The 27788-nt window shown below is 42.5% G+C and overlaps 2 protein-coding genes across 4 annotated transcripts in view; one reads left to right on the top strand and one right to left on the bottom strand.

The window, feature by feature from the left end:
- e2f4 (E2F transcription factor 4) lies at positions 1 to 21349 on the bottom strand. Its single transcript, XM_016996216.2, has 10 exons — positions 21129 to 21349; positions 16073 to 16182; positions 15444 to 15606; positions 14242 to 14284; positions 12736 to 12797; positions 10667 to 10940; positions 9406 to 9597; positions 6884 to 6931; positions 3659 to 3703; positions 1 to 3465 (listed from the first exon to the last, which is right to left on the bottom strand). Exons 1-10 carry the CDS (start codon positions 21258 to 21260, stop codon positions 3350 to 3352), a joined length of 1185 nt encoding a protein of 394 aa, XP_016851705.1. The 5' UTR covers positions 21261 to 21349; the 3' UTR covers positions 1 to 3349.
- Positions 21350 to 21808: 459 nt separating this feature from the next.
- exoc3l1 (exocyst complex component 3 like 1) overlaps positions 21809 to 27788 on the top strand; it is a 37613-nt gene continuing 31633 nt past the window's right edge. For all 3 annotated transcript variants that reach the window (XM_008117664.3, XM_008117663.3, XM_008117662.3), the window contains exon 1: positions 21809 to 24567. In XM_008117664.3, the coding sequence (XP_008115871.1) occupies positions 24522 to 24567 (46 nt within the window). In that variant the 5' untranslated portion in view covers positions 21809 to 24521. The remainder of the gene's footprint in view (positions 24568 to 27788) is intronic.

The following is a 27788-nucleotide window of genomic DNA, read 5'->3' as shown; positions in this document are numbered from 1 at the left end:
TACAGTCTGGATGTTTTATTCAAATCCGCTAATGAACCCAGTGGAAGCTGGTACAAAAGACATACACTCAGATTTGAAGAATTCTGAGCCCATTTCCCCCCTCTTTTTGAAGGTTTTGGATCAAATGTGAAAAGTACTCCTAAGTTTAACCCTATTAGACCAACTCTGACAAATATGTGCCTCTCCAAATCTTGCTGGACCGCGATTCTCATCAGTCCATCTCATGAGGTTATGAAGGATGCTGGGAGCGACACTGCAACAACCCTTGGAGGGTCACACGGTCTGCATTACTGAAAAAAGCTGCCATTTAAGAATTGAAAGCAAGCACTTTCCACATTTGATCCAAGACCTTCGAAATCAGGAATACAGAAATCCCTAAAAGAGCAAGCAATGAAGACACGGGAGCACAATTGTGTTTATATGTGTGTGAGTCAAAAAGTAATGCCTCCATCGCCATAAAAACATTATGACTGAACATATAACAGCATAAGTTGCTACAGATCATAGCCTGAACTATCCTCTACACAAAAGTACCATTCAACATAGTCACCATCAATTTGTACACATTTGTGCTATCATGTAACCCAGGCATCAAAACCATTTTGACACGTTATTTTTCACAACCCAGGCAATTGCAAAAATGGGCTGGTTAGTTGTGCCTCACCCACCCTACAGCCCTGATTTGGCCCCTTCTGACTTTTACCTTTTTGGACCTCTGAAAGACAACCTACGTGGTTTCAGATTCAATCACTTGAATGACGTTAAAACAGCTTTAAAATCATGGGTCATAAAGCAAGACCCTGAATTTTTCCAAAATAGTTTTGATCCTGGCTCCCGAACTCTCTCCCGAGAGAAATCAGATTAGCCCCCACACTGATGACATTCCGAAAATTGAAAACTTGGTTTTTTCAAGCCACCTTTGATTAAGAAGAACAGTAGATTGAGTCCCTATCTTGACCTACTTCCTAGTCTTCTGCACTTTACCACTGGTCCATGTGATTAGTACTAATATATTGCACAATTGTCATTCCTCTCCGCCATTAGGTTGCCCATGGCCACTGGCTGCACTTTTAATTTATGATGTTGTGTTTTATTATTTTTAATGTTTTAACTTGTTGTGATTGATATGTGAGCCACCCAGAGTCCCCCTGGGGAAATGTTGTTGTTGTTGTTGTTAGCAGAAATGTGTACAAATTAATTGTGACTATGTTGAACTGTAGTTTTGTATAAAGGATACTTCAGGCTATGATTTGTAGCAACTTCTGCTGTTATATGTTCATTCATAACATTTTTATGATGGAGGCATTACTTTTTTACTCACCCTCGTATGACAATTAAAACTAATGTAACGTAACCTTAGATAGAAAGATACTTTCAAAAGAAGCCAGAATTTCATTCCAGGAAGTTCTAGTCAAAACCCTTCGCTCAGCATTTCAAGAGGGTTGTGTCCCAGCATCAACTATGACATGGGGAGGGCATGACAGAGATGCATGTCCCAGCAAGCTGACAGGAGACAGCTTTGAAAAGGTTCTTGTTTATTCACTCAGAAAAAAACTGTACAAATATTACAGTCGAGTCTCTGTAGCTGCAAAAAGTATAAAAATAATCTTTATATATGAATCAAAATTCAATTCCCCCCATTGTACATTTTCTGTAGGTATTTTTTCTGAGATTGACAGCAAAGAAGAGGGAAAGGTCAGCTGATAAACATGGGTGATCCCCATCAAACACACTCAGACAGAGATACCAAGGAACTGACACAAAGGAGCAAGCAAGAAAGACTTCTGCCTTCCTAAAGGCATCTCGTCATCCTGGATGAGATGAGAAAAGAAATTGCAGACATCAAGAACTGAAGAAGTGGAGGACCTTTGGCCCTCTGAATGTTTGGGGCTACTATTCCCATAGCCCCCTACAATTGGCCATGTGGGCTGTGGCTGCTGGGACTTACAGGCCAGCAAACCAGGACGGCCAAAGGTTTTTGAAACCAGAAACTGAAGCCTACTTTCAGGAAGAAAGATGGCAGCTAACTCCAACTAGTTCCCACTGCCTACGTGTTAATTAGAAGGGGAGAAAGACCTTGCTTATGCAGCTGGCCTAAACTGGGCAGGTCATGCAAACCCATTTGCATTGCTAAGCACATTTGTCACAACATCCCACTCAAACTGGGCTTTCACTGAAGCAGTAACGTTTAGAGTTGGGATACAAGGTGGCTTCCAGTTTGGCCCCAACACACCTCAGCTCATACCTTGGAGTTAAGAGCTGTCTGGGCTATGTAATGTGCAAGAGCCAAAAGGGTCCACACAATGTTTCAGCATCTGGTGAAAACACAAATGCAGACTATGAAACATAAGGATTCGACTGCTGAGAATGTAAGAAGTGCAAAGGAAGTGCAGCGGTGGTGATGTACCCTTCCTCAAGGACCAGAAAGTAATGGCAAAGGTAGTGGAAGAAGGGTATAAATGCCTGTTATTGGAAAACAGAGAGGACATGTCAGGGATAAGCTCTGGAGACATACTGAGTTTTGGAAATGGCAATTCAAACATAATCAGCTATTTAACATGAAAAAATTGTCACTCCTGTGCACTGAAAAGAACCCCGTTGCCAGCATGTAGTTCCAGAGGGGATGTAAACCCACAGCTTACCAGTTCCATTGACTGACGAGTGTCCCTCCCATCTTGAAGAACAGTTTGGAGCATCGCAAGGGGCAGATCTTCCCACAGGGATGTTCCCTGGTTGATACAGTGACAAATACCTGACTATTGGGAGGAAAGTGACGGTGCAAAACTGGCACATGCTTCATTACTTTGTTTTTGAACATTGCTAAAGGAGAGCGGGTAGAAAGCTGCAGGATCTTTATGCTTTAAGATACACAAAGGAGACCGAGACATGAAATTCCAATTTTCCTAAGCATAAAACCGATCCATGGAGCCAAGCCAGTGGTTTTGCTTTCCCCTGCACCGAAGCATCCGGCAAAGAGATACAGTGCCTCCAAGCAGCGCAAGGAAACTCAAACAGGTCCACAGACCTGAGGAAGCATGTTCGCCATTCAGGAAGTTTCAATAGCAGACCTCTGCAGAGGAGGCCCCAGGATCCAGTGACAGGACAGGTAGGGAAGAGTGAGGTAAACCCAGAGGACTTGGCCTATACAACACAGGAGGGAGAGAGCTGGAGGATGCCAGTCAGAAGTCCATCCCTCTTCATTTGAAGTCTTGAGCGTGTCACTTAAGCATAAGCAGAAAAGTAGTAATAAAAAAGAAGACGGGCTCGTTTGTCTTTTCAAAAGACAGGGTGGCTTTTAAAAAGAAAAAAAAAACACAGTACTTCAAAGTATTCGGCCAAATGTCAGGAGTCAGAGGTTGAGGATAGGCACATCAAAGAGGTCGCACACTCCTTCGCTCTCATCCAGGTTGTAGATATAGTCATGGTCGCCAGGAGGGGGGGAGAGGCGGAGCAAGGGGGCAAACACTGTTGAACAAGAAACACTGCCATTAATGCACCCCTGAAATGAAACTTTTAAAAGACACTATAAAAATATGCAATAAAAGCACTGACTTCATGTGCTCCCTTAAAAAGACAAAATATGTTGAAATTGGTGGCAGAGATACTAGAGAATGCATTTTCTGCCACTTTCTGTACTCAAAGTGTGTGTTAGCCTTACCTTCAGATGACATTAGCTCTTCTAACAGCTCAGAATTCATGCATTCTGTGAAAAAGACAACAAAGACACATTACATGTGTAAGTGTGAGCAGAAACATCCAGATTTTGGGTCCATTCCACAAGAATCTCTCCATCCACCTCTTGCTCAGCTCAATTCTCTCTTCAAGAAAATCAGACCTCTCCAAAATTGTTATTTTCAAGTGTTTTGGACTACAACTCCCACTAATCCTTGCAAGTTTGACCAATGGACAGTAGTCCAAATTGTCTGGTGAATGCAAGGTTGGGGAAAGCTGGAGGAAGCCTAATACACAGCAAGAGCCACATATCAGCATAGGGTGGGGGAGGTACCAGGTTCAATTCACTGTTAAGTGGTTGCTTCTCTCACTGATATTTTGCAGACTAAAAAAGATAGAAATGGACTAAACCACTTTAGCAAAGTATAGGAGCAGGGTGGAAATCTTCACTTCTTCACTTCACTTTATTTCTTAATTAGTCGCTCTCCACCAGAGTGCTCCGAGCGACTTAAAAATTAAAATATCATTCCACAACATAAAAACATTCAACATAAAAACATTCAGCAGTGACTATTTGGCAAATTAGATCTGATTTACTTAAATGCACAGCCAAACAGCCAAGTCTTGAGCGCTTTTACAAAAGGTCGCAACTCCGACATTGCTCTAATGAAATCTAATACAGTAGAGTCTCACTTATCCAACACTCGCTTATCCAACGTTCTGGATTATCCAACACATTTTTGTAGTCAATGTTTTCAATATATCGTGATATTTTGGTGCTAAATTCATAAATACAGTAATTACTACATAGCATTACTGCGTGTTGAACTACTTTTTCTGCCAAATTTGTTGTCTAACATGATGTTTTGGTTCTTCATTTGTAAAATCGTAACCTAATTTGATGTTTAATAGGCTTTTCCTTAATGCCTCCTTATTATCCAACATATTTGCTTATCCAACATTCTGCCGGCCCGTTTATGTTGGATAAGTGAGACTCTACTGTAATTAAAACTCCCCTGAAAACTCTCCATAGAGAAGGCATGTGTCTCTACTTTTATACATGTCGAGTTTGTCTTTGTAAGAGAAAAAGAGATTAAAAATGGGGAAAAATTCAAAAAGTGATGCACATTTATCTGAGGTAAATTCTACCAGCTTCAGTGAAAATACAGTGAAAGCCTGTCACTTTTGAATCTTAATGTGTTCATGTTGCCTTCAAGTCACCTCTTGCCTTATGGCTGGCCTCTTCAACCTGTGGCCTGCCAGACGTTTTGGAATTCAGATCCTAGAATTCCTGACCACTGAACAAGCTGACTAGGGCTTCTAAGAGTTGGCGGCCCAAACACCTGGAGAGCTGCAGGTTGAAGAGACTTGCCTTATGAAAACCCCATGAATTTCAGGTGATCCTTCTTCTAAAACACAGTCCACAGGACCTGGTATTAAATTTCCTATACTTAGTTACTGGAAAAACAACTCAGCCACCACCAAATTCCAACAGATGTGCACTATGGAAAACAGAAATCGGTTAGACTGGTTTCCTCAAACCGATGCCTCCAGCGCAGGCCTACAGGCACCATCATCCCCAGCAGTATGCCCACTGGCTGGATTGAGGCACCTGATCTGACACAGAAAATAAATACAGACCTCTTCTTTAAAACGCTTGCCTGCTCTGCCTTAGCACTAGTGGAGAAAAGTCATAGCCATATTCTGATGAAGTCTCATAAAGAGATTACAGACAGCTATGGCAACTGCTTATAAAGCAATGCCGATCTTCATCAAAGCAAACAATATAATGCAAGACAAACTGATTTGACACAGACACCCTTGATTCAGCTGAGCAGCATCACAATATGAAGAAAAATAACCAGTGTGATGTGGTGGTTTGAGCACTGGAGACCTGGGTTCAAATCCCTGCTCAGCCATGAAGTTTGCTCGGTGACCTTGGGCAAGTCTTGCTCTCTGGGCCTCAGAGGAAAGCATGGCAAGCCTCCTCTGAACAAATCCTGCCAAGAAAACCCTGGGCCCAGAGATCCCATAGGTTGGAAATGATGAAGGCACACAGTAATAAAGTATTACAGTAGAGTCTCACTTATCCAAGCTTCACTTATCCAATGTTCTGTATTATCCAAGACATTCTGCCTTTTAGTAGTCAATGTTTTTGTAGTAAATGTTGCAATGTTTTGGTGCTAAATTTGTAAATACAGTAATTACTACATAATATTACTGTGTATTGAACTGCTTTTTCTGTCAGTTTGTTGTAAAACATGATGTTTTGGTGCTTAATTTGTAAAATCATAATGTAATTTTATGTTTAATAAGCTTTTTTCTTATTTCCTCATTATCCAACATTTTTGCTTATTCAATGTTCTGGGGCCGGGCTGTGGCGCAGCTGGCTAGTAACCAGCTGCAATAAATCACTACTGACCGAGAGGTCATGAGTTCGAAGCCCGGGTCGGGTTAAGCCCCCGACCATTAAATAGCCCGGCTTGCTGTTGACCTATGCAGCCCCAAAAGACATAGCATTACTCTTAGAAGCCCTAGTCAGCTTGTTCAGTGGTCAGGAATTCTAGGATCTGAATTCCAAAACGTCTGGCAGGCCACAGGTTGAAGAGGCCAGTTGCATCTGTCAGTTAGGGAAATTTAGGTACGCTTTATGCGGGAGGCTAATTTAACTAATTTACAACATCATAAAACTGCCAGCAAAACACGAGGAAAGGAATGAGGAAGTACAGCCACTACTGGACAGTGAAGCAACAGCTCTCCCTGTGGCCAGAATCGTGAAGCTGGGAAAAAAAAGTTTAAATGCCTCTGTGTCTGTCTATATATGTTGTTTGTCTGTTGGCATTGAATGTTTGCCATATATGTGTTCATTGTAATCCGCCCTGAGTCCCCTTCGGGGTGAGAAGGGCAGAATATAAATACTGTAAATAAATAAATAAAATAAATTCTGCCGGTCCATTTATCTTGGATAAGTGACTCTACTGTAAATACTATTCCACACATATCCAGCAGAGGGCACTGTACAACAACAGGACTGTTTGTCTCCACAACACAGGCACCTCAATGACTTCTGCTTAATACTAGAGTCCTAGATTCCAGAATGCATTGGAGACAACAGGAAGATGAAACAGGCACAAGAACCTTTGGAAAACCAAGATTGGGGGTGGGGAGAGCAAAGCAAAAGCAAATATGGTGACAAGCTTTAGTTACATACCTCTGTCTGGTTCAAACATCTCGGAAAGCTCTTTAGGAAGTTCTAGTACTGAAAAAAATAAAGAAACAATTCTGATTTTCATGCTGCCCCCAAGATCTCCTGAGATGGTGCTTTCTATATGCTTTATTTTCATCTGCTTGGCTAAACTGCCATTGTTTTCAGTTTCCCATGTCCCACCAAGAATAACAGCTGTCAGCAAACCACATTTTTCTAGCTAATTCAACTATTAATGTTTCTAAGACTATGTCAGCTTTCTTCAACCTGGTGCCTTTAAAGATGTGCTGAGCTGCAATTCTCACAGTCTCCCAGCCAGCATAGCTAACCAGGGGATTATGGGATGTACAGTCTAAAGAAAAAGGAAAAAGCACTGAGCTAAGTGTACTGTGGACTCAAGCTGGGTCCCATTTAGCACTGTACAATGAGCTCACATGAGGCTTTTTCATTTCTCTTGAAGCAGCTCAGGTCAGTTCCCTTGCAGCAGGTTGAACTCTTGTCCATTTCGCCTAGTCCTGTGCTTTGCCATTGGCTCTCCTTGTTATCACCATCATTTGCCACCCATTCCTTTTTAAACAAACAGTTGATATACAAAGTATGTATCCCGCTGCTGAATTAAAGACCATTCTTCTGGGCCATTCCATGCCAAGTGGTCTAAAATTTTAAAAAGTTCCCACCATCATGTCTCCAATATTGTTCAAATTTTAGCTATAGCACCAGCCATTTGTTAAACTAAGTTTCCCAAAATTTGAGGTCTCTAACTGCATTAGCTGTTGATCTAGACCCCCTTATCTGAAGGGTAGTCAGTCTGCGTGTGAACGACATTTAAGAAAATGTCATTTTTGGGATCTAATAAAATTGAAACGAAATGTATAAGAATGGACCGTAAATTGAAATCCTGTAGTTTTTTCTTCTGATTCTGATGAAATTAATGTTAACATTATGGGTACAAAATCCAGTTAAAACAAGTTGACTCAAACTGTGCATCGTAATGTGTCACAACAAATTTTGACCAACTATCTACATGCAAACAAAGATACGGTCTTGAAATTTTGACCAAAGCATTGTGCTTGTGCTGGAAAAGTGCGACCATTAAGCATCCATTTACTCAGTTCAAGATATGTTAAATTTTGTGCATTTATGCATTATGCTTTATGCATTCTCCCGGTCCTGCTCGTTACTGCATGGTGATCGGGGACGCTGGTTTCAATGCAATACATAACATACTTTGACCTGAGTAAATGGATAATAAATAGTCAAAAACAAAAAGATATCAGTCTTGTAGAGCAAAATTTTCTTTCAGATGATATTATTCATAAGCATATTCAGGTAGACTCTTTTTAAATAACTGTTGTTGAACTTTGGTAGATTTTACCATTTGCACTGAAAGTGCCAAATTTGAAGAGATCTTGCAGGATGATTATAGATGCTGGACATTTGCATATTTAGCAGTATTATGTCCAGCACAAGCATAATGCTTGGTCAAAATTTATCGCAACACATTTTGATGCACGCCTTGAGTCAACATAAGGTAAAGGTTTCCCCTGACGTTAAGTCCAGTCATGTCTGACTCTGGGGGTTGGTGCTCATCTCCATTTCTAAGCCGAAGAGCCGGCATTGTCCGTAGACACCTCCAAGGTCATGTGGCCAGCATGACTGCATGGAACGCCGTTATCTTCCCGTCGGAGCGGTACCTATTGATCTACTCACATTTGCATATTTTCGAACTACTAGGTTGGCAGAAGCTGGAGCTAACAGCGGGCGCACACTCCGTTCCCTGGATTTGAACCTGGGACCTTTCGGTCTGCAAGTTCAGCAGCTCAGCGCTTTAACACACTGAGCCACCGGAGACTATTTGAGTCAACATATTTGACTAGATTTTGCATCCATAACATTAAATTTAATTTTATCCGAATCAGCAGAAAAAAACTACAGGATTTCAATTTACGAGCCATTCCTATACATTTAGTTTAATTTTGTAAAATGCCGTGCGGACACTGACTGACTACCCTTCAGATAAGGGGGTCTAGAGCACCAACGATTGCAGTTAGAGACCTCAAATTTTGGGAAACTTAGTTTAACACCTCACTGGTGCTACAGTCAACGTTTGAACAAAATTGGAGACATGATAATGGGAAGGTTTAGACCACTTGGCATGGAATGACCCCCCTCTATATATATAATATACACATCAGACTTCAGTAAATTTCTCTCCATCACATATTGCAACTAGATCACAGCAAAGTAGTTCAGACTTCTGGAAGAAGAGAATGGCACCATGCTTTATCTGTTTAAGAAATAAATAAATAAAGCCGCCCTGAGTCCCCTCGGGGAGAAGGGCGGGGTAGAAATATTGGAAATATAAGAACACTAGATCTCATACTTAGGAAATCCGTTGGACTACAACTTCCACAGCCCCCCAACTGGCTCAGCCAAGGGTTGTGGGAGATGTAGTCCAAAAAAGGAATGTTCCAAAAGCTCTTGATAAAACTAAAAAACTTCAAAGCGAGAAACATAGGAATACTCACTTTCTGTGGGGTCTGGTTTGATCAGCTGGAAAGAGGTAGAGGGGCTGGGCAGGACAGAACCACTGTCTAGCGAGGCGGAGGACTGGAGGGGCTGTGTATCCAGCCCAGCAGGAAGGATGATGGGGGCTGCTGGGGGAGTGAGTGGGTCCAGCTCCCCAACGCTTTTGGGTTCTGTTATCGAGATGTCACTTTCTGCGGAAGGAACAGGCACAGATGGCAACCATTTTCAATGTTTCCTGAATTCCACAAGGCAAATGGCATGCATCTAGCAAACACCTGGACAGTCATCAGTACATAGTTATGTTAATGAATACATGAACTCGTTTGACATGGTAAATAAATCCATGCACTTCTACAATCAATCAAGAGTAACTCCTGCTCACTAGGAAGTAGCTCTGACTTCAGGGGACCTCATAGTATTTCCATGCATCATCTTCACAACTTCTAAGGTTGTTAGCAATGTAGCAGAGAGATCGTTAGCAAATTGGAATGAGCAAGTTTACATCCACTGCCATTCCCGCATTCAAAGTCAGGCACAGAGGTTCTTCATTGTGCAGACATACTTGTTTCACCGACTCTCTATGCAAGTTATGAGGAAAACCTTATCAATTTCACCTAGTTCTCACTGAAATCATCTATCTGCATTTGAGGTGGAAGATGCTGGATTTTGGCTCATGCTTCCATGGAAAAGAATTCTCTCCCACATGATCAACTAGCATGGTAAGTATAATCTTAAATTGGAACCAAGGAGATTCTTTTCTAGGGGGAAGCAAAATTTGATATGAAAAGAAATCCAATTATATGTCCCCGTGCCTTTCAGTTTATTAATTAGGAACCTTCAGGTCTGTCATCCAAAAAAAGTAACTTTATTTAATTCTCAAAAAGAAATATGTTCATTCATACAAAACATGTAATACTGTCCCAGTAAATATGTGGATGTATTTAGAAAAATCTGTAATTCCCACCATCCCTTATTACTGTCCATTCTGTGTGGGGGTGATGAAAGCTATAGACAGGAGCATCAGGAAGCATTAGGAGCACTTGAAGATTTTCATTTTTTTAAAAGATGGTAATGTTGGAGTCTTCAAATCCCTCCTAGAAAGACGTCCCCCAAATTTGAGAGCTAATAAAAACAGTGAGCAATATCCAAACTTCAGTACAGGAAGAATAGAGAGAAAGGTCGACCAGCTCTTCCCTTATTCAGCAAGTTTGCTAATACAGAGACGGGTTACAGAGAAGGAGGACTTCCTCTTGGGCTCACCTGTGGCACCAGCTGTTTTCAGGGTCGCACAGACATGGTCTTGTGTGCTGCTGGGGACGGGCGCAGAAGGCTGGCTACGACTGGGAACGGAGTGGAGGGCTGGCCTATGAGGCTTGGAAGGGGTGGCCAGCTGGCACTGAATGAGGTCTTCAGGGGGAGGGACAGGAAGCACTACTGGAGGAGAACTCCAGGCATCTTTATTGACTAGCAGGACATCAATCGGACCACTTGTACTTTTCAGGTGGATTTGGTATTTCTTCTGGCCATTCAAGCCCTACAAATAAACAAGAGCGAGATTACCACAAATAATACAAGAACCGTGTTTGATCAGACCAAAGGCTGGTAAAGCCCACTATTCTACTTATGTAAATGGTCAACCAGATGCTTATGGGAAGCCTGCCTGCAGGACTTAAGCAATGCATTTATATTAGTAAAGCTGCTTCCTCTGTGTTTAGTTTTCTCTTTTCAAACAGAGATTCCCTAACACTCTCCTCCCTTCTCCAAACTAGCAACTTGGCAAGACCTACATCTAGCCAACAGTTCCAAATTCAAGTCTACATTATGACTGAAGTTGACCTATAATCAGCTGATCTGGTTGTCAAAAAATTGAGCCACTGATACACAGGTAGCTTAAGGGAAGCACATATAGAAAGCAATTAGAATCCCCTGAAACAATTCCTGTCTTTTGATCTTTATAATATTAATCACGGGACAAGGTGAGCTCTAGCTCCTCCCAACCTAGCAGTTTGAAAACATGCAAATGTGAGTAGATAAAATAGGTACCGCTTCAGTGGGAAAAGGCAAAAAGACGCTCCAAGCAGTCGTGTCGGCCACATGACAAGGAGGCAACAACACTGGCTCCTTGGCTTGAAAATGGAGAATAGCACCAACCCCAAGAGCCAGAGATTAGCACCGCCTCCAGAGCCAGAAATGAAAGAAGGCTTTGCTTTCGTTTGTGTGTGCGTGTCTCATTGTAACAAGGCATTGAATGATTGACTGTGTTTGTTTATATACTCTAATCCGCTCTGAGTCCCCTTGGGGAGAAAGGAAGAATGTAAATAAATTATTACTATTATTATTATGCTTGACAATTTTGTCTATTCTGAGTGAAGGCATTTTCTCATACTTTCAGGTAGAGGGTCCCCTCAGTTTTAAGCAACATTTTAACTAAAGGCATAGAGAAAGGGGACTGACTTGCAAAACATTATCCTTCACTGAGCTATGATAGCTTTCCACACCTGCAAACCAAAGCCTGGGAAAGTAACTTGATTGAATAACAAATAACAAAGCATTAACATCTAAAAGTTCTGAGTTAGGGACCAGTCATGTTTGTAAACAATGTCTTGAGGTCTTGCTCACTGAGAAGACCAAACTAAAGCAACCAAAAATTGGCAAAATGTGAATAAAAACTAAGAAGAGGTCTACTATTCTAGTTGGCCTACTCTACTTTGGTTTAACTACTGAATGTTATGAAACACACTGGTTTTTGATACAAGACATTCTCTTCCCATGCATCCCATCCTCACATTAAAACTCTCAACACAGCATGAGGAGGCAGCAGCAGCAACTACTAGTGCTTCAACCATGTGCTCTTCTCCCCCACCATTGTGTAAGGTTGTATGCCATAACTATAAAAGCACATCACTTCTCAAGTTATAAAAGTTATATAAGGAAGCTATATCTTTGTTATTAGAAACAGAAAATAATTAAATGCAACTAGATATTTGGAACTTACCTCCTCCAAATACTAAGTAATTGCTAGCAAGAGGTGATGGCAGAAAAGCCAGCTGAGATGAACTGTGTGTAAAACCATCCCCAGAATCTTAAAAATCAGGACTGCATTGTTAAGGGTAAAAGTAGACACTTAGAAGTCATGAGATTTATTGTCGATACAGGGTGTATGGCACTCTATAGATATTTTGGGCTACATTTGGCACATGCAGTCTTTGTAATCCAAAATACCCAAAGGATTAGCCTTGGTATACAGCTAGAGTCGAACACATCTACAATTGCTTCTTTCTTTAATTTTTAATCCCCCTCTTTCTATGCTACCCACAAATGCTACCTACCTCAGGGACGGGAACTTCTAACTGAGTGCCTGATGGGGCCCGAATGGCTAGCAGCGTGTCACCTGAAACAAGAAACCAAACAGAGTGTTTACTGTCCTAGATTCAGAAAAACTGTGTATGAGCTTCCAATCTCTTTTGTACCTGAATCCGATCAGTAAGTCTTCAATTAAATTCCTTTTTAGGACAACCTACCTAACAGATCTCTGTTAATTGCTCAGGCAGAGAAAACATTCAATTCTTTATTTAAAAGCTGTTTCTCCCCTGGGAGGGTAGGCCATTTTGTTCAGAATAATCTGCCTGTCTGTCCCACCCTCGTCCTGGTTTGTTGTTGTTGTGTAATTTCAAACCATTGCTGACTTATAGTGACACTACCACAGGCAAGATTGACCAGGTGGATGTGCCACTGCCTTCCTCTGAGGGTGAGAGTGTGATTTGCTAAGGGCCACCTAGTAGGTTTACATAGCTGGGCAGGGATCTGCCCCCAGACCCCCAGAGTTCTGGTCCAACACTCAAGCCACAGCATTGCACTGGTTCTCTTTCTCTTGGTTTGAGACTCAAGATAGATTACTAGAAATTAATACAAAATACAGCTAAAACCCAGTTATTATATTAAAATCCCAAATAAAAAAGTTTTAAAACAAATTATAATACAGTAAAAATATTAAAAAACATATCCTATTAAAATACCTTTGGCCATAGTAAGTTACAAGCCAATAAAAAAGATATTATATTATTTGAGGAAACCAGTGGTTTAATACCTGGAAGGCAGCAACAACTCAAGGCTCATCTACACATACCTCTAATTAACACAAGATTGCCCCATTCCTGCTCTGGACCAGCCCTGCATTCGATGCTGCTGTTTGCACACACTCAAGTCACAGAAGCCAAGCCTAGACTATCCAGTAGGGCCGAACCTGGTCCTGCCCCATTAGATGTTCACCCTTTCCTGGCCAATTATCTTTACCAATCCAGCTGATCCACTAACCCCAGAGCAACTTCTGGTCAACATCAGGGTATAGAGCCATCAGAGGCCCAAGAAGGTGGCCAGGGCTACTTTAAGAACTGTAGTGATCTTCAAGGATTGCAAAGCCACTAGGGGTTCTAAGAAGCTTTCTCCAACCTAGTGCCTTCAATATTTTGCTGGACTGCAGTTTCTAACAGCCGCAATAAGAACAGCTAGAAATCACAAACAACCAGAATTGCAGTTCAAAATACCTGAAAGGCACTAGGGTGACAAAAGCTGTCCTAGGACACAATGCATACGTAGAAAAGGTGATGAGACAACATATGCCAGGTAAAAGATTAAAAATAGGAAAGAGGTACCATGATGTTATATATCTTCTGTCTAAAGATACATACAGATTTGAACATCCTGCTTTATATGCAGCCCTCTCAAAAGAGGAAAAAATGATTATTCTGGAGAAACTGAATCATCTCCAGAAGAAGCCAACCACCAAGGAATACCAACCACCAAGACGGAACTAAAACAAGCCACTCCATTCTCACCTGGGAAGCATTTGCAGAGATCCTCATCAGTTATATAGGCTAACGTTCCTGGAATTAAGGAAAAACTCAACTATACCCAAAAGCAATGAATAATTTCATCCAAATACTGAGAAGGAAAACTTTTAAGAAGCTAGGACAGCAGCAAGGAATAAAAATCAATACTTGATCAGTCTTCTCTATACAAAGGGTATACACTCATTATTCCCACAGTGAATCTATATTTAAACAACCCAGGGACAAAGAGGCTGTTGCAGAACACATTTGTTTTGAAGCTGACAGTAAAGGAAAGATACATTTAAAAGAAAATCAAGGTATGAAAGGGTATTAGTGATGCAAAATCAGAAATATTTTTCCTATCCTCAAGAATGTCAGAATGGGCACAAACCCAATCAGATACAAGACTGTATGGTGTTGCTGCTGCTGTCACATCTTCCCGAAATCATATCCCTTGTGGTGACTGGGGATCTTTAATCTGTAACATTGGGAGGGCACCTACTTCTGGAGGTCTGCATTATCTAGGCAGGGACAAACAGAAGGTAACTATCACCAAGAAACCCAAAATGACTCTCCAGAGCAGGGCAACTAAGGATTATGATTCTTTTCTTCAATATTCCACCTTTTCCCCAAAACTGGGGATGACTTACACGTGAAAAGGTGATTTAATTCTAAAAACATTAGAATTAAAAACATAAAAAGACAACACTACACCAAATTAAACTATAAATAATATTAAAACAGACATTAAAATTGATATTTAGAAACAATAAAAGTTAAATGCATCACTTAAAAGTAATCAACTCTAAAATTCTGTCTGAATGAAGAGGTTTTTGCCCGCAGACAGGAGGACAGCAAGGAAGGGGTAATCTAGCTTCCCTCAAGGAGTCTAGGATCTAGAGCAGGCCAGCACAACCAAGAGCCATCCAGGTGTTTTCCCAGAATTTCTGACCACTGGACAAGCTGGACAGGGTTTATGGGAGCTGGAGGCACAAATACAAAGAGGGCTGCGGGCTGTGCAGGCCTGATCTAGGACTAAGAAGGCCCTCTCGTGTCCTCACCAAACATACCTGTGAAGGTAGTAGGAATGAAGAAGAGCCTCTCCTATGAATCTCACAGTTCAAGCAGCTTCATATGTCTTAATGTTGCAGTCACTACTAGCCCTATTAAGAAGTTTGACAAAAGCAACACAGTACACACAAAGGATATCGACTGTTCTGCACGTCATCTGTAACATTTTTGATGCTTTGCTGTACCCATATCTTCTGCTGTTCCAGCTCCCGCTCCCGCTGCTCCAGATCCTCAATCTCTGCCTTCAGTTCAATCAACTTGTGGGCAATTTCGCGAGTGTTGCAGCCAGGGCCTACTCCTCTGAGAGGAGGGAGAGGAGGAGGCATGGGAACCACAAAGAAAAATGAGCTGAGCTGCACAATATATAAGGCAGCATAAAAAGTCAGAGACATATAGCCCTCTTCATAAACACCTTCCTGATCCCTCTCCACCCCCTCAATTCAATCACAAGGAAAGTAAATCTTCTGCCTATAGCAGAACCCTCCAGAGAGGAGACAGTGTATACACCTGGGAATATACTTACTGATATACAGTATTGTGCCTTTCTCCAAACAGTTATTTGCAACAAATCTCATGGCCAGTGGGGATCCTAACTCAAAGCGAATAGATATGAAGGAACTACAACATCAGCAATGACACTCATAGATGGATATGGTGGATGCATCTGGTAAAAGATGCTGTAGTGCAGTTGCTGCAATTTGCATTACTAAGAACAGAGTCCCATTTCAAGACTTCTGCCCCTTTCCTAGAAGGACCGGCCACTCACTTCCACTGAATACTGTTCTTGGACTTCTTCTCAATCAGCCCAATGCCTTCAAGTACATTTGTGATGTCATAAATGCGCCGCTTCTGCCGCACAGCCAGAGTATCCGCAGCCTGTGTAAAAGGCATACACACATCATTATATAATCAGCATTAAGCCAGGTAATACACATAACATCAGTAAATATAACAAAGCTACCTTCAGAGTTGTTGTGTGTGTTTCCGGGCTGTATGGCCATGTTCCAGAAGCATTCTCTCCTGACATTCACCCAGATCTATGGTAGGCATCCTCAATATACCTCACAACCTCTGAGGATGCCTGCCATAGATGTGGGTGAAACGTCAGGAGAGAATGCTTCTGGAACATGGCCATACAGCCTGGAAAACACACAACAACCCTGTGATTCCGACCTTGAAAGTCTTTAACAACACAAAGGCACCTTCAGCCACATTGATCACAACTATGATTTTCACCAAGCTGCCTTGAGTCAGTAACTTATTCAGAGGCATATTTTCCCTCTTAACCTATCCCATCTTTAGCAAAGGTACTATAGCAAAGAAATAAGATCAAGAGCTGAAATATGCAAGGTTTCTTCTTATCATTTACATCAACTACATCAACATTTAATATCAGATGGAAAAATATTCACTCAAGATTAAAGCGCTTGAGATTACACACTGAAAGTTATTCTACTCAATGTCAAAAGAAAAAAGTTCTAGTCATGTCACCCAATGCATAAACCATCAAGTAGTGCTCACAGCTACAGGACAGTGTGAGGACCATCATCATTAGTGGCACAAGAAAGCTTCCTCTGTCTTTGCACCATTTATTCCAATTGACAGCATTTTTCCAGAACCTCAGACTGTAATAACTCCCATCTTGTTATTTGATCTGGATAGGTCAAGATTAAAATCAAAATCCTATGCAACAAAGTTATATGCTCCACCATTAATCCAAAGCTATCTCACTGAAACACTTGAGTGACTGAGTCTGACACTGAATCTTCAAGGGCATTTTCCAAGAAAGGTGATGGAAAGTATGACTTGGAGGTAGTTTGGCCAATCTCAAATTACAAAAACCAACACTGACAAGCTCTACTTAAGCAAGCAACTTGGACACAGAGAGCTCAATATAAATGGAATTATTTTTTGAGCTTATACTAAATTACAGATTTGCTATGCAAAATCAGTACAAGTGCTTGTTACACATGGGTTATAACAATTTTCCTGGGTCTTATACTACTGTATTCTTCAAGAACTGTGACAATTAAAAAAGCTCTCACATTATTTGGTATTTCAAAAGAGCTGGGCCAATCAATTGATGGAACTCCTGGACTATAATTCCCATAATACTTCACTAAAGGCAGTAAGGGTGGATTAATGAGAATTGCAATCAATTGCCATTTGGAGAGCCACCAATTGTCCACTCCTGATTTAGGTGACGATTTTGCTCATCTGATGAAACCACCTGTGACACACAAAATCGTAGCTCAGAATATATTGGTTCTGACCATAATCCCATACATGCCTATTCAACTATAGTTCTAAAGTATCTGATGAGGCTGACTTCCAAGCAAGTATGTATTGCAATATATGCTAACCAATTGCCTTCCTTTGTTCAGGATTTCCAATCCCAGATATCCCAACTGATGGATCAATACTACAGTAGAGTCTCACTTACCCAACACTCGCTAATCCAACATTCTGGATTATCCAACGCATTTTTGTAGTCAATGTTTTCAATACATCGTGATATTTTGGTGCTAAATTCGTAAATACAGTAATTACTACATAGCATTACTGCGTATTGAACTACTTTTCTGTCAAATTTGTTGTATAACATGATGTTTTGGTGCTTAATTTGTAAAATCATAACCTAATTTGATGTTTAATAGGCTTTTCCTTAATCCCTCCTTATTATCCAACATATTTGTATCCAACGTTCTGCCGGCCCGTTTATGTTGGATAAGTGAGACTCTTGTGCTTGTTTCAAATCAATACATCTGCATTCCTCACTTCGGATGTACAAAATTGCAATTTGAGCCTTCAGTTGGCAAAAGCTGTTATTCCTTCCAGAAAACTAATTCTGAATCAAGAAGATAGCAGTTTCTTCAATAGAATGTTTGGGTTGTAGTCCTCTGTATGCTTCCCTGGGAGAAAGGCCTACAGAATACAGCAAAATGAAGTTTATATAAGTAGACATCACTAGAACGTTGTTGTTAATCCACTCTAGCCATCGTGCCTGCATCCATTTCCAACCCAACCTGCCTGCCAATGTTTCCTCCTGGAACAAAATCTTTCACAGAGCTGTGCAAACAATGAAGTCTGGCAGGTGCTGCAGACAGAGGACAGCAGGTTGAAGAATGCTGACATAAGCAGCCATGTGAGGGCTCAGTATCACTTTCGTAATGCCTTGCTAAAACCCAGTTTATGATTCATATTCTCAGTAGCTCCTTCCTGCCCATGTTTCTGCTCTATTTTTCTTATGTTTGGCCCTGGTAACAAAGTAGAAAATGGTTGCTGCACTGCAGCAAAACCACCTTCCAACTGAGAAAAATGTTGCAGCAGAGCGAAGCAAAGACCAACCGAGATTAAACGTTCATGAGAAGATTAAGAACACCTGGTCTTTTCCATGCAAGAACTCATGATCACAGCTGCAGTTCTGTATTCTGCCTGGAAATCTGTGGCACCCGCAACTAAGACAACATGAGAGACTCTCCTCCCCAAGACAATTCCATGACCGAGGCCCCACCCACAGTGCTATATAATGTAGATTCATAATGCAGCTTAACAGCACTGAAATGCATTATATGATGGTGTAGTTCAATTCAGTTAAACTACAATATAAGGCACTGTAGATGGGGTCCGAGTGCCTGGGATGGTTTCGATGCAAATGGTAAGCACATACCCCAATATTAGGCCTGAGCTCATCTTCGAGGACTCGTTTTGGGGAATGGAAAGAGGGCAGGGCAAAGCAAGCGCTGCTCCGAAAGCTGGAGGCAAAGGACAAGGGGCATACAAGTGTTATGGGGAAGCAGGGAAGAGCCAGTGTTTAGGCCAAGTTGCTGAGAGAGATATGGACAACCCACATTTGGTCCTTTGTGTGGATGAGAGGTCTCCTCCTCCTCTGAAGGGGGGCAAGAGAGAGGGGGACCCCACTACTGGGTTAAAGGAAGTGGGCCAGAGTAGCCGCTGCTGGGCCTTAGTCCTCCTGCTCTCTGCAGGCTTTCAGTCAGCCTTGCTCCATTTCTAACTTCAAAGGAGGGCTATCCAGGCTGAGACCCAGACCTTTTGAAGGACTTTATCTCTGTGTGTGTGTGAACGTGTCAGATATCTATGAACATTTGGGGAAGGATGTGTTGTCAAAGGCTTTCATGGCTGGAATCACTGCGTTGCTGTGAGTTTTCCGGGATGTATGGCCATCTTCCAGAAAGATTCTCTTCTGATGTTTTGCCCACATCTATGACAGGATGCCTCAGAGGTTGTGAGGTCTGTTGGAAACTAGTCAAATGGGGTTTATGTAACTATGGAATGTTCAGGTTGAGAGAAAGAACTCTCGTCTGTTTGAGGCAAGTGTTAATGTTACAATTGGCCACCTTGATTAGCATTGAATAGCCTTTCAGCTTCAAGGTCTGGCTGCTTACTGCCTGGGGAAATCCTTTGTTGGGAGATGTTAGCTGGCCCAGATTGATTAATGTCTGAAATTCCTGTTTTCTGAGTGGTGTTCTTTATTTAGTGACCTGATTTTAGTTTTTAAAATATTGGAAGTCAGATTCTGTTCATTTTCATTGCTTCCTCCTTTCTGTTGAAATTGTCTAAATGCTTGTGGATTTTAGTGACTTCTCTGTGTCATCTGATATGGTGATTGTTAGAGTGGTCCAGCATTTCGGCCTATTCTCAAATAATATGCTGTGTCCTGGTTAGTTCATCAAGTGATCATGGAGAAAACCATGTGTTTCAAAGGATTTTATGGCCAGAAACACTGGGTTGCTGAGAGTTTTCTGGATTGTATGGCCATGGCAGAAGCATTTTCTAGGAGCCTCCAATGGCCTAGGGGATAAAAGCCTTGTGACTTGAAGGTTGGGTTGCTGACCTGAAGGCTGCCAGGTTCGAATCCCACCCGGGGAGAGTGCGGATGAGCTCCCTCTATCAGCTCCAGCTCCATGCGGGGACATGAGAGAAGCCTCCCACAAGGATGGTAAAAATATCAAAACATCCGAGCGTCCCCTGGGCAACATCCTTGCAGACAGCCAATTCTCTCACTCCAGAAGCAACTCTGGTTGCTCCTGACACGAAAAAAAAGAAGAAGCATTCTCTCCTGACATTTCATCCACATCTATGGCAGGCACCTTCGAAGGTTGTGAGGTCTGTTGGAAACTAGGCAAGCGCTCAAGACACAAATCAAGGAACATGAAAGTCATGACACAATAATTAGAATCATAGAATAGTAGAGTTGGAAGAGACCTTATGGGCCATCCAGTCCAACCCCCTGCCAAGAAGCAGGAAATCGCATTCAAAGCACCCCCGACAGATGGCCATCCAGCCTCTGCTTAAAAGCCTCCAAAGAAGGAGCCTCCACCACGGCCCGGGGGAGAGAGTTCCACTGTCAAACAGCCCTCACAGTGAGGAAGTTCTTCCTGATGTTCAGGTGGAATCTGCTTTCCTGTAGTTTGAAGCCAACCAGAGAAGTTTGCCATAACCGAGTACTTGATGAATGATGGTCATCATTCCACGGATATATAAACCCCACTTGCCCAGTTTCCAACAGACCTCACAACCATAGATGCAGGCGAAACGTTAGGAAAGAATGCTTCTGGAATATGGCCATACAGCCCGGAAAACTCACAGCAGCCCATTAGGGGAAGGCCTTCTCTCTGCTGCAGGGCTTTTGGTGGGAAGGAGGCCTTTTCGGTGGCTGCTCAGACTGTGGAGCTCCCTCCCAAGAGAGAGACCAGGAGGCAAAAGGCACCCCTCTCTGCAGCCAGGCTTTTGGGGGAAGATGAGGGGCAGGCTGCTAGGGAGTGACTCGTCCTAATAAGGACGCGGAGAATTCCCCTCACCAGCTTGAGGTCGAGCACGCCGTCCTTGGCCTCCTGCAGCAGCGACACGAACTTGGTGGTGAGGAGGCCCAGGCTCTTCTCGTGCCGGCTCGGGCCTCCCCCCGGCGGCTGGGCCCCCGAATCCGCCGCCATCCGGCGCCGCTTCCGGGACTCCGCTGCGGCCCCTCGCGCTGACCCTTCCACCGCTTCCGGCCACCGCAGGGCATGACGGGAGCGAGGCGGGCAGAAAGGGAGGCTAGCGAGAGGTGGGCGGGGCCTCTCGGCTTTCGGCCCCGCCCCTCCCACTAGGCCCCGCCCCTCCTGTAGAAACCGATCCCGCCTCTCCACTAGGCCCCGCCCCTTCGCCTCGAGGGGAACACCAGCCCCGCAGCGACCCCTGCTGGGCACCCGTGCGTAGGTCCCCCTCTGGAAGGATTTCCAGGGACTGCGCATGCGTGTCACAGGGATCTTGCTGAAGACAACTGGAGAGATGCTAAACTTCTCTTTGCCCAACTGTGCGATTGTTTGTTTTTTTAACTATGTAAAAAAATTGGCTAATGTGTGCGCGTCAACTGCAAAATAAGATCCATGAAGCTGATTGGTTGAGCTATGTCTGGAGATCTGTTAAGCCTGGGAGTTTTTGATACTGTTGCAATTTTGTTCAGGCTTGGGCTAAGCAGGTGCAGAGAGACAGTTGGAAGAGAAAGGCAGAGAGAGAGAGAGAGTTTGAAGTGTGCTCTTGCTTCATGAGCTGCTGTAAGGAATTTATCCACATGGACAAAGAAAAGGCTATTTTAAATTTCTCATAAGAGGACATTATGTGAGTCGGTGCAACTGAGCACACTGTACATATGATATCCTTGGTTTAAGAAGAATAAGCCATTTGTTCTTTATTGTTCACCTGCATGGCAGATACCTTATTTATCTGGCAAGGCAGTGCGTGTAGAGGAAGGTCTTCACGGCTTGTGGAAGGCCAGCAGGGATGGGACCGTTCTGTTTTCTCTTGGAAGTTCCACAGCCTGGGAGCAGCGACCGAAAAAGCCCTCTTCTCCCATGTTCCCACCAAGAGCGCTTGAATGGGTGGTGCGACCGAAAGAAGGCCCTCCCCAGTAGATCGTAGGTGTCTCCCAGGTTCATAGAAAGAGATACCGTCCTTCAGATTACCTGGACTGGAGCCATATAGGGATTTGTAGGTCAAAACCAGCATTTTGAATTGTGTTTGGAAATGTGTTGGCAGCCAAAGGAGTTGCAGCACCTTTTAGACAGTCCCAGTTAACAGTCTAGCTGCTGCTCTTTGGACCAACTGAAGTTTCCAAGCACTTTTCAAAGGCAGGCTTTTTTTGAGTGGCTTATTCCTGATCCGTCATCCAGTGGTTTATGGCTGACCAACTCCCACCATCCTCTATCAGCCCCCCAGCCAGCATTTTAAGATGGATCATGATGGGTAGTAAAAGGTAAAGGTTTCCCCTGACGTTAAGTCCAGTCATGTCTGACTCTGGGGGTTGGTGCTCATCTCCATTTCTAAGCCGAAGAGCCGGCGCTGTCCATAGATACCTCCAAGGTCACATGGCCAGCATGACTGCATGGAACGCCGTTATCTTCCCGCCAGAGAGGTACCTATTGATCTACTCACATTTGCATGTTTTCGAACTGCTAGGTTGGCAGAAGTTGGAGCTCACTCCGCTCCCCGGGTTTGAACCTGGGACCTTTCGGTCTGCAAGTTCAGCAGCTCAGCGCTTTAACACACGGAGCCACCGGAGGCTCCATTCATGATGTGTATGTGTACAAAATTTGGTCCAGATCAATAAAGCCATGTAGGAGCCATCCTGGAACATACATACATATTTCCACTTTTATAACTTGCATAGATTTGATCTCTTCCCTGTTTGGTTTTATGAAAAAAGAGCCAGTTCCTTACATCATATACTCTAGAGAAGGCATGGCCAAACTTTGGCCCTCCAGGTGTTTTGGACATCAATTCCCACAATTCCTAACAGCCAGGAGGAACCTCACCGTCTCTGAGGATGCCTGCCATAGATATGGGTGAAACATCGGGAGAGAATGCTTCTGGAACATGGCCATACAGCCTGGAAAACTCACAGCAACCCAATGATTCTGGCCATGAAAGCCTCCGACAACACATCTCTATTTTCATCTGCAATGTGCTGGAGGGTATGACTCATACAGATGCATGGGATCATAGAATCATAGAATCATAGAATAGTAGAGTTGGAAGAGACCACATGGGCCATCCAGTCCAACCCCCTGCTAAGAAGCAGGAAATCGCATTCAAAGCACCCCCGACAGATGGCCATCCAGCCTCTGTTTAAAAGCCTCCAAAGAAGGAGCCTCTACCACGGCCCCGGGGAGAGAGTTCCACTACCGAACAGCCTTTCTCACAGTGAGGAAGTTCTTCCTGATGTTCAGGTGGAATCTCCTTTCCTGTAGTTTGAAGCCATTGTTCCGTGTCCTAGTCTGCAGGGCAGCAGAAAACAAGCTTGCTCCCTCTTCCCTATGACTTCCCTTCACGTATTTGTACATGGCTATCATGTCTCCTCTTAGCCTTCTCTTCTGCAGGCTAAACATGCCCAGCTCTTTAAGCCGCTCCTCATAGGGCTTGTTCTCCAGACCTTTAATCATTTTAGTCGCCCTCCTCTGGACGCTTTCCAGCTTGTCAACATCTCCCTTCAACTGTGGTGCCCAGAATTGGACACAGTATTCCAGGTGTGGTCTGACCAAGGCAGAATAGAGGGGGAGCATAACTTCCCTGGATCTAGACGCTATTCCCCTATTGATGCAGGCCAAAATCCCATTGGCTTTTTTAGCTGCCGCATCACATTGTTGGCTCATGTTTAACTTGTTGTCCACAAGGACTCCAAGGTCTTTTTCGCACACACTGCTGTCAAGCCAGGCGTCCCCCATTCTGTATCTTTGATTTCCATTTTTTCTGCCGAAGTGAAGTATCTTGCATTTGTCCCTGTTGAACTTCATTTTGTTAGTTTTGGCCCATCTCTCTAGTCTGTCAAGATCGTTTTGAATTCTGCTCCTGTCTTCTGGAGTGTTAGCTATCCCTCCCAGTTTTGTGTCGTCTGCAAACTTGATGATCGTGCCTTCTAACCCTTCGTCTAAGTCGTTAATAAAGATGTTGAACAGAACCGGGCCCAGGACGGAGCCCTGCGGCACTCCACTTAGACAGACTTTGCCAGGTGTGTATATACAAAGTATTGTTCTGATGTCGTCTGCGTTCCCAAAGAATAAAGCTCATTTCCCGTTTCCCCTGCCCTCCCATTCCTACATCCTGAGTATATCTGCAGCCTGGCGGAGCTGTGAGTAATATCCCTGGCAGGAACCTCTGTTGCTGGGCTCTGCTTTACCCAGTCCTGAGCTCTGGATCTGCTGGCTGCCGCTGAAGACATGGGCATGTCTGTGAAGGAGGAGGAGGATCCCGCCAGCCCCAAAGGTAATACAAAAGCAATAGGGCCCCAGATGTTTTGTGGGATGTTTGGCCCCATTCATGGGTGAGCAGCAGGCGAAACATGTCTTTCCTATGTAGATCCTGCCCTACTTTCCCAACCCTACACCCCTGCTGTTCTCTGACACATCCCCAGGTCAGGACAACATCATTATCACTACAATGTGTTGAGATTTTAGCAAATATTTTGGAGGTTGCATTCAAAGGACAGAGGACAAGCAATCCGAGAGAGAAGTTTGCATGGTGTAGTAAGAAATGTTCTTTTTAGAAATAAACTAGTCCTGAGTTGCGACCTTTTGGAAAAGCGCTCAAGACTTGGCTGTTTGGTTGTGCATTTAAGTAAATCAGATCTAATTTGCCAAATAGTCACTGTTGAATGTTTTTAGGTTGAATGTTTTTATGTTGAATGTTTTTATGATGAATGTTTTCTATTGTGGAATGATATTTTAAATTGTAAGTCGCTCGGAGCACTCTGGTGGAGAGCGACTACAGTAGAGTCTCACTTATCCAACGTAAACGGGCCGGCAGAACGTTGGATAAGCGAATATGTTGGATAATAAGGAGAGATTAAGGAGAAGCCTATTAAACATCAAATTAGGTTATGATTTTACAAATTAAGCACCAAAACATCATGTTATACAACAAATTTGGCAGAAAAAGTAGTTCAATATGCAGTAATGCTACGTAATAATTACTGTATTTACGAATTTTGCACCAAAATATCATGATATATTGAAAACATTCACTACAAAAATGCGTTGAATAATCCAGAACGTTGGATAAGCGAGTGTTGGATAAGTGAGACTCTACTGTAATTAAGAAATAAAGTGAAGTGAAGTGAAGTGAAAAGCTTGAAGAGGAATAAAGCAAAGTAGGTAGTAAAAGCAGGTCCAGTTATGACCCTGGGGTGCCAGTGTGTGGTCCTCTGAGAGGGTGGTTTTAAGGGTTCATTGGGTTCAGACTAATTCCAGCCAACTGCATCAAAGAGCAGGTGAGAAAGCACAATTTTATTTAATTTTCTGATGTTGAACTCATAATAATAGAGATCTTAAAATGCAGAGGTCTACAATATTTATTTCTTTATTAATTTACAGTATTTATATTCCGCCCTTCTCACCCCGAAGGGGACTCAGGGCGGATCACATTACACATACAAGGCAAACATTCAATGCCTTAACATAGAACAAAGACAAGACAAACACGGGGCTCCGAGCCGGCCTCGAACTCATGACCTCTTGGTCAGAGTGATTGGTCTCAGCTGGCTGCAGCTGGCTGCTCACCAGCTTGCGCCACAGCCCGGGCCTATTTACTACATACTTCTTTCTCTCACTGACATCTTTCAGGCCTATCCAACTTCTGATAACTTCTAGTTGAATGTAATCAAACATGCATTGTAACTTTCCAGAGATCTGATATTCCACATTATTTTGTTTTGGGTTTTAAAAAAAATAGAATTACTAATACAAGATTTTTTTTCAGGCACTAGGCAATCCTGTAGTGGCCCTGTGAAAGAAATTACCACATATTAATTCATCCTAACCTCTCTGGGAATTACCTGTATTTACTTGAGTCTAATGTAGCATAGAATCTAATGCACACCTCCATTTTCAAAACCCTGAAACAAAAAAAATATATATTTACAGTAGAGTCTTGCTTATCCAACCTTCGCTTATCCAATGTTCTGTATTATCCAACGCAGTCTGCCTTTTAGTAGTCAATGTTTTTGTAGTCAGTGTTTTCAATACATTGCGATTTTTGGTGCCAAATTTGTAAATACAAGTTATTACTACATAAGGTGAGAAGGACGGGATATAAATGTGAGAAATAATAATAAATAAATAAGTCAAAAGTCAAAAAGTAGCAGGAGGCCACATTGTGTCCTCCCCAGCAGGCTCAGGCAAAAGCAAGTACAGTAGTGTCTCACTTATCCAACATAAACGGGCCGGCAGAACGTTGGATAAGCGAAAATGTTGGATAATAAGGAGAGATTAAGGAGAAGCCTATTAAACATCAAATTAGGTTATGATTTTTAAAAGTAAGCACCAAAACATCATGTTATACAACAAATTTGACAGAAAAAGTAGTTCAATATGCAGTAATGCTACGTAGTAATTTAGCACCAAAATATCATGATGTATTGAAAACATTGACTACAAAAATGTGTTGGATAATCCAGAACGTTGGATAAGCGAGTGTTGGATAAGTGAGACTCTACTGTAGCTGGATCCTTCCCTAGCTTGTATCTCTACCTTTGCCATCTTCACCGCACTGTGATGTTGCTTGGCCACAAATGGCCTCTGTTTGTTTTGTGAAACGTTGGAGAAGGTGTTGGGAGACCAGTAAGAGAGATCATGCCAGGGTGAGTGCAGTTCTAGTGCTGTGTGTCAACACTTGGAAATTACAGATTAGTTGTGTTTTTCCCTTCATTTTCTTTTTTTTTAAGTAAATTTTTATTAAAGTTTCAAATAACATTTACAACAAAAATGTGAGAACGAAAAGGGGGAAAGGGTGAGGGAAGTGGATGGAAATAAAGAGAAGAAAGATGGACAAAAGAGTACGAAAGTTAGAAGGAGGGGACAAACAACTCAAAGAAAAAGAAAAAAAAAAACAACCTTAAACTTAACCAATCAGCCAAACCAAAAAACAACAACAAAAAACCAATGTGTATATATATTTACATACATTTGTGTATATATGTATATATATATTTACATACACACATAAAACAAATCAAAACTACAAATCAAACAAATAATAAAATTGACTTCCATCTCTTACACAGATTCTTTACATCTTCTTACATTTGATCTATTTCCACTATATATTCATTTAAATTAACATCGTCATTTGCTTTTCTCTTAGAAAGTTCTTTATCAAGTCCCAATTTATTTGCCTTTTTGGTATGCCATTATTATTTTTAGTAGATATGTCAATTTGTCCATATTCATAATTTCCAACACCTCGTTTAACCAGCAGCATTTTCCATTTACTTTCCTCTCTTCGTCTTCCATTTAGTGCAGCTGTTGCAAACTTGAGTTCAAAGTGCACGCAATTAACTCAGTCCTGGTTATAAAGCGGTGGACTCTTGCCCTTCCCAGTTGGATCAGACAAAGGCAAACGGTTCTAACGGTTCTATCTTCTTGCTTGTGTGTTTTTTCACAATCCACATCAATACATTTTGCCATCTTAATTTCCAACTGGAATATGCT

The sequence above is a fragment of the Anolis carolinensis genome, unplaced genomic scaffold (genome assembly GCF_035594765.1).
Source record: "Anolis carolinensis isolate JA03-04 unplaced genomic scaffold, rAnoCar3.1.pri scaffold_9, whole genome shotgun sequence".
In the NCBI taxonomy this organism is placed as follows: domain Eukaryota; kingdom Metazoa; phylum Chordata; class Lepidosauria; order Squamata; family Dactyloidae; genus Anolis; species Anolis carolinensis.
Note: the sequence above shows the minus strand (reverse complement) of the source record. Positions and strands in the feature narration are given on the sequence as shown.

What these genes read in the sequence shown, in the direction of transcription:
- e2f4 (XM_016996216.2), bottom strand. Translation starts at nt 21,260, where the DNA reads ATGGCGGCGGATTCGGGGGCCCAGCCGCCGGGGGGAGGCCCGAGCCGG. An exon ending in TCTCTGCAAATGCTTCCCAG is followed by an intron (nt 12,798 to 14,241) that starts GTGAGAATGGAG and finishes TTCTTGTTTCAG; the next exon opens with GTGACACGCTGCTAGCCATT. An exon ending in AGAGCTAATGTCATCTGAAG is followed by an intron (nt 3,466 to 3,658) that starts GTAAGGCTAACA and finishes CTTGTTCAACAG; the next exon opens with TGTTTGCCCCCTTGCTCCGC.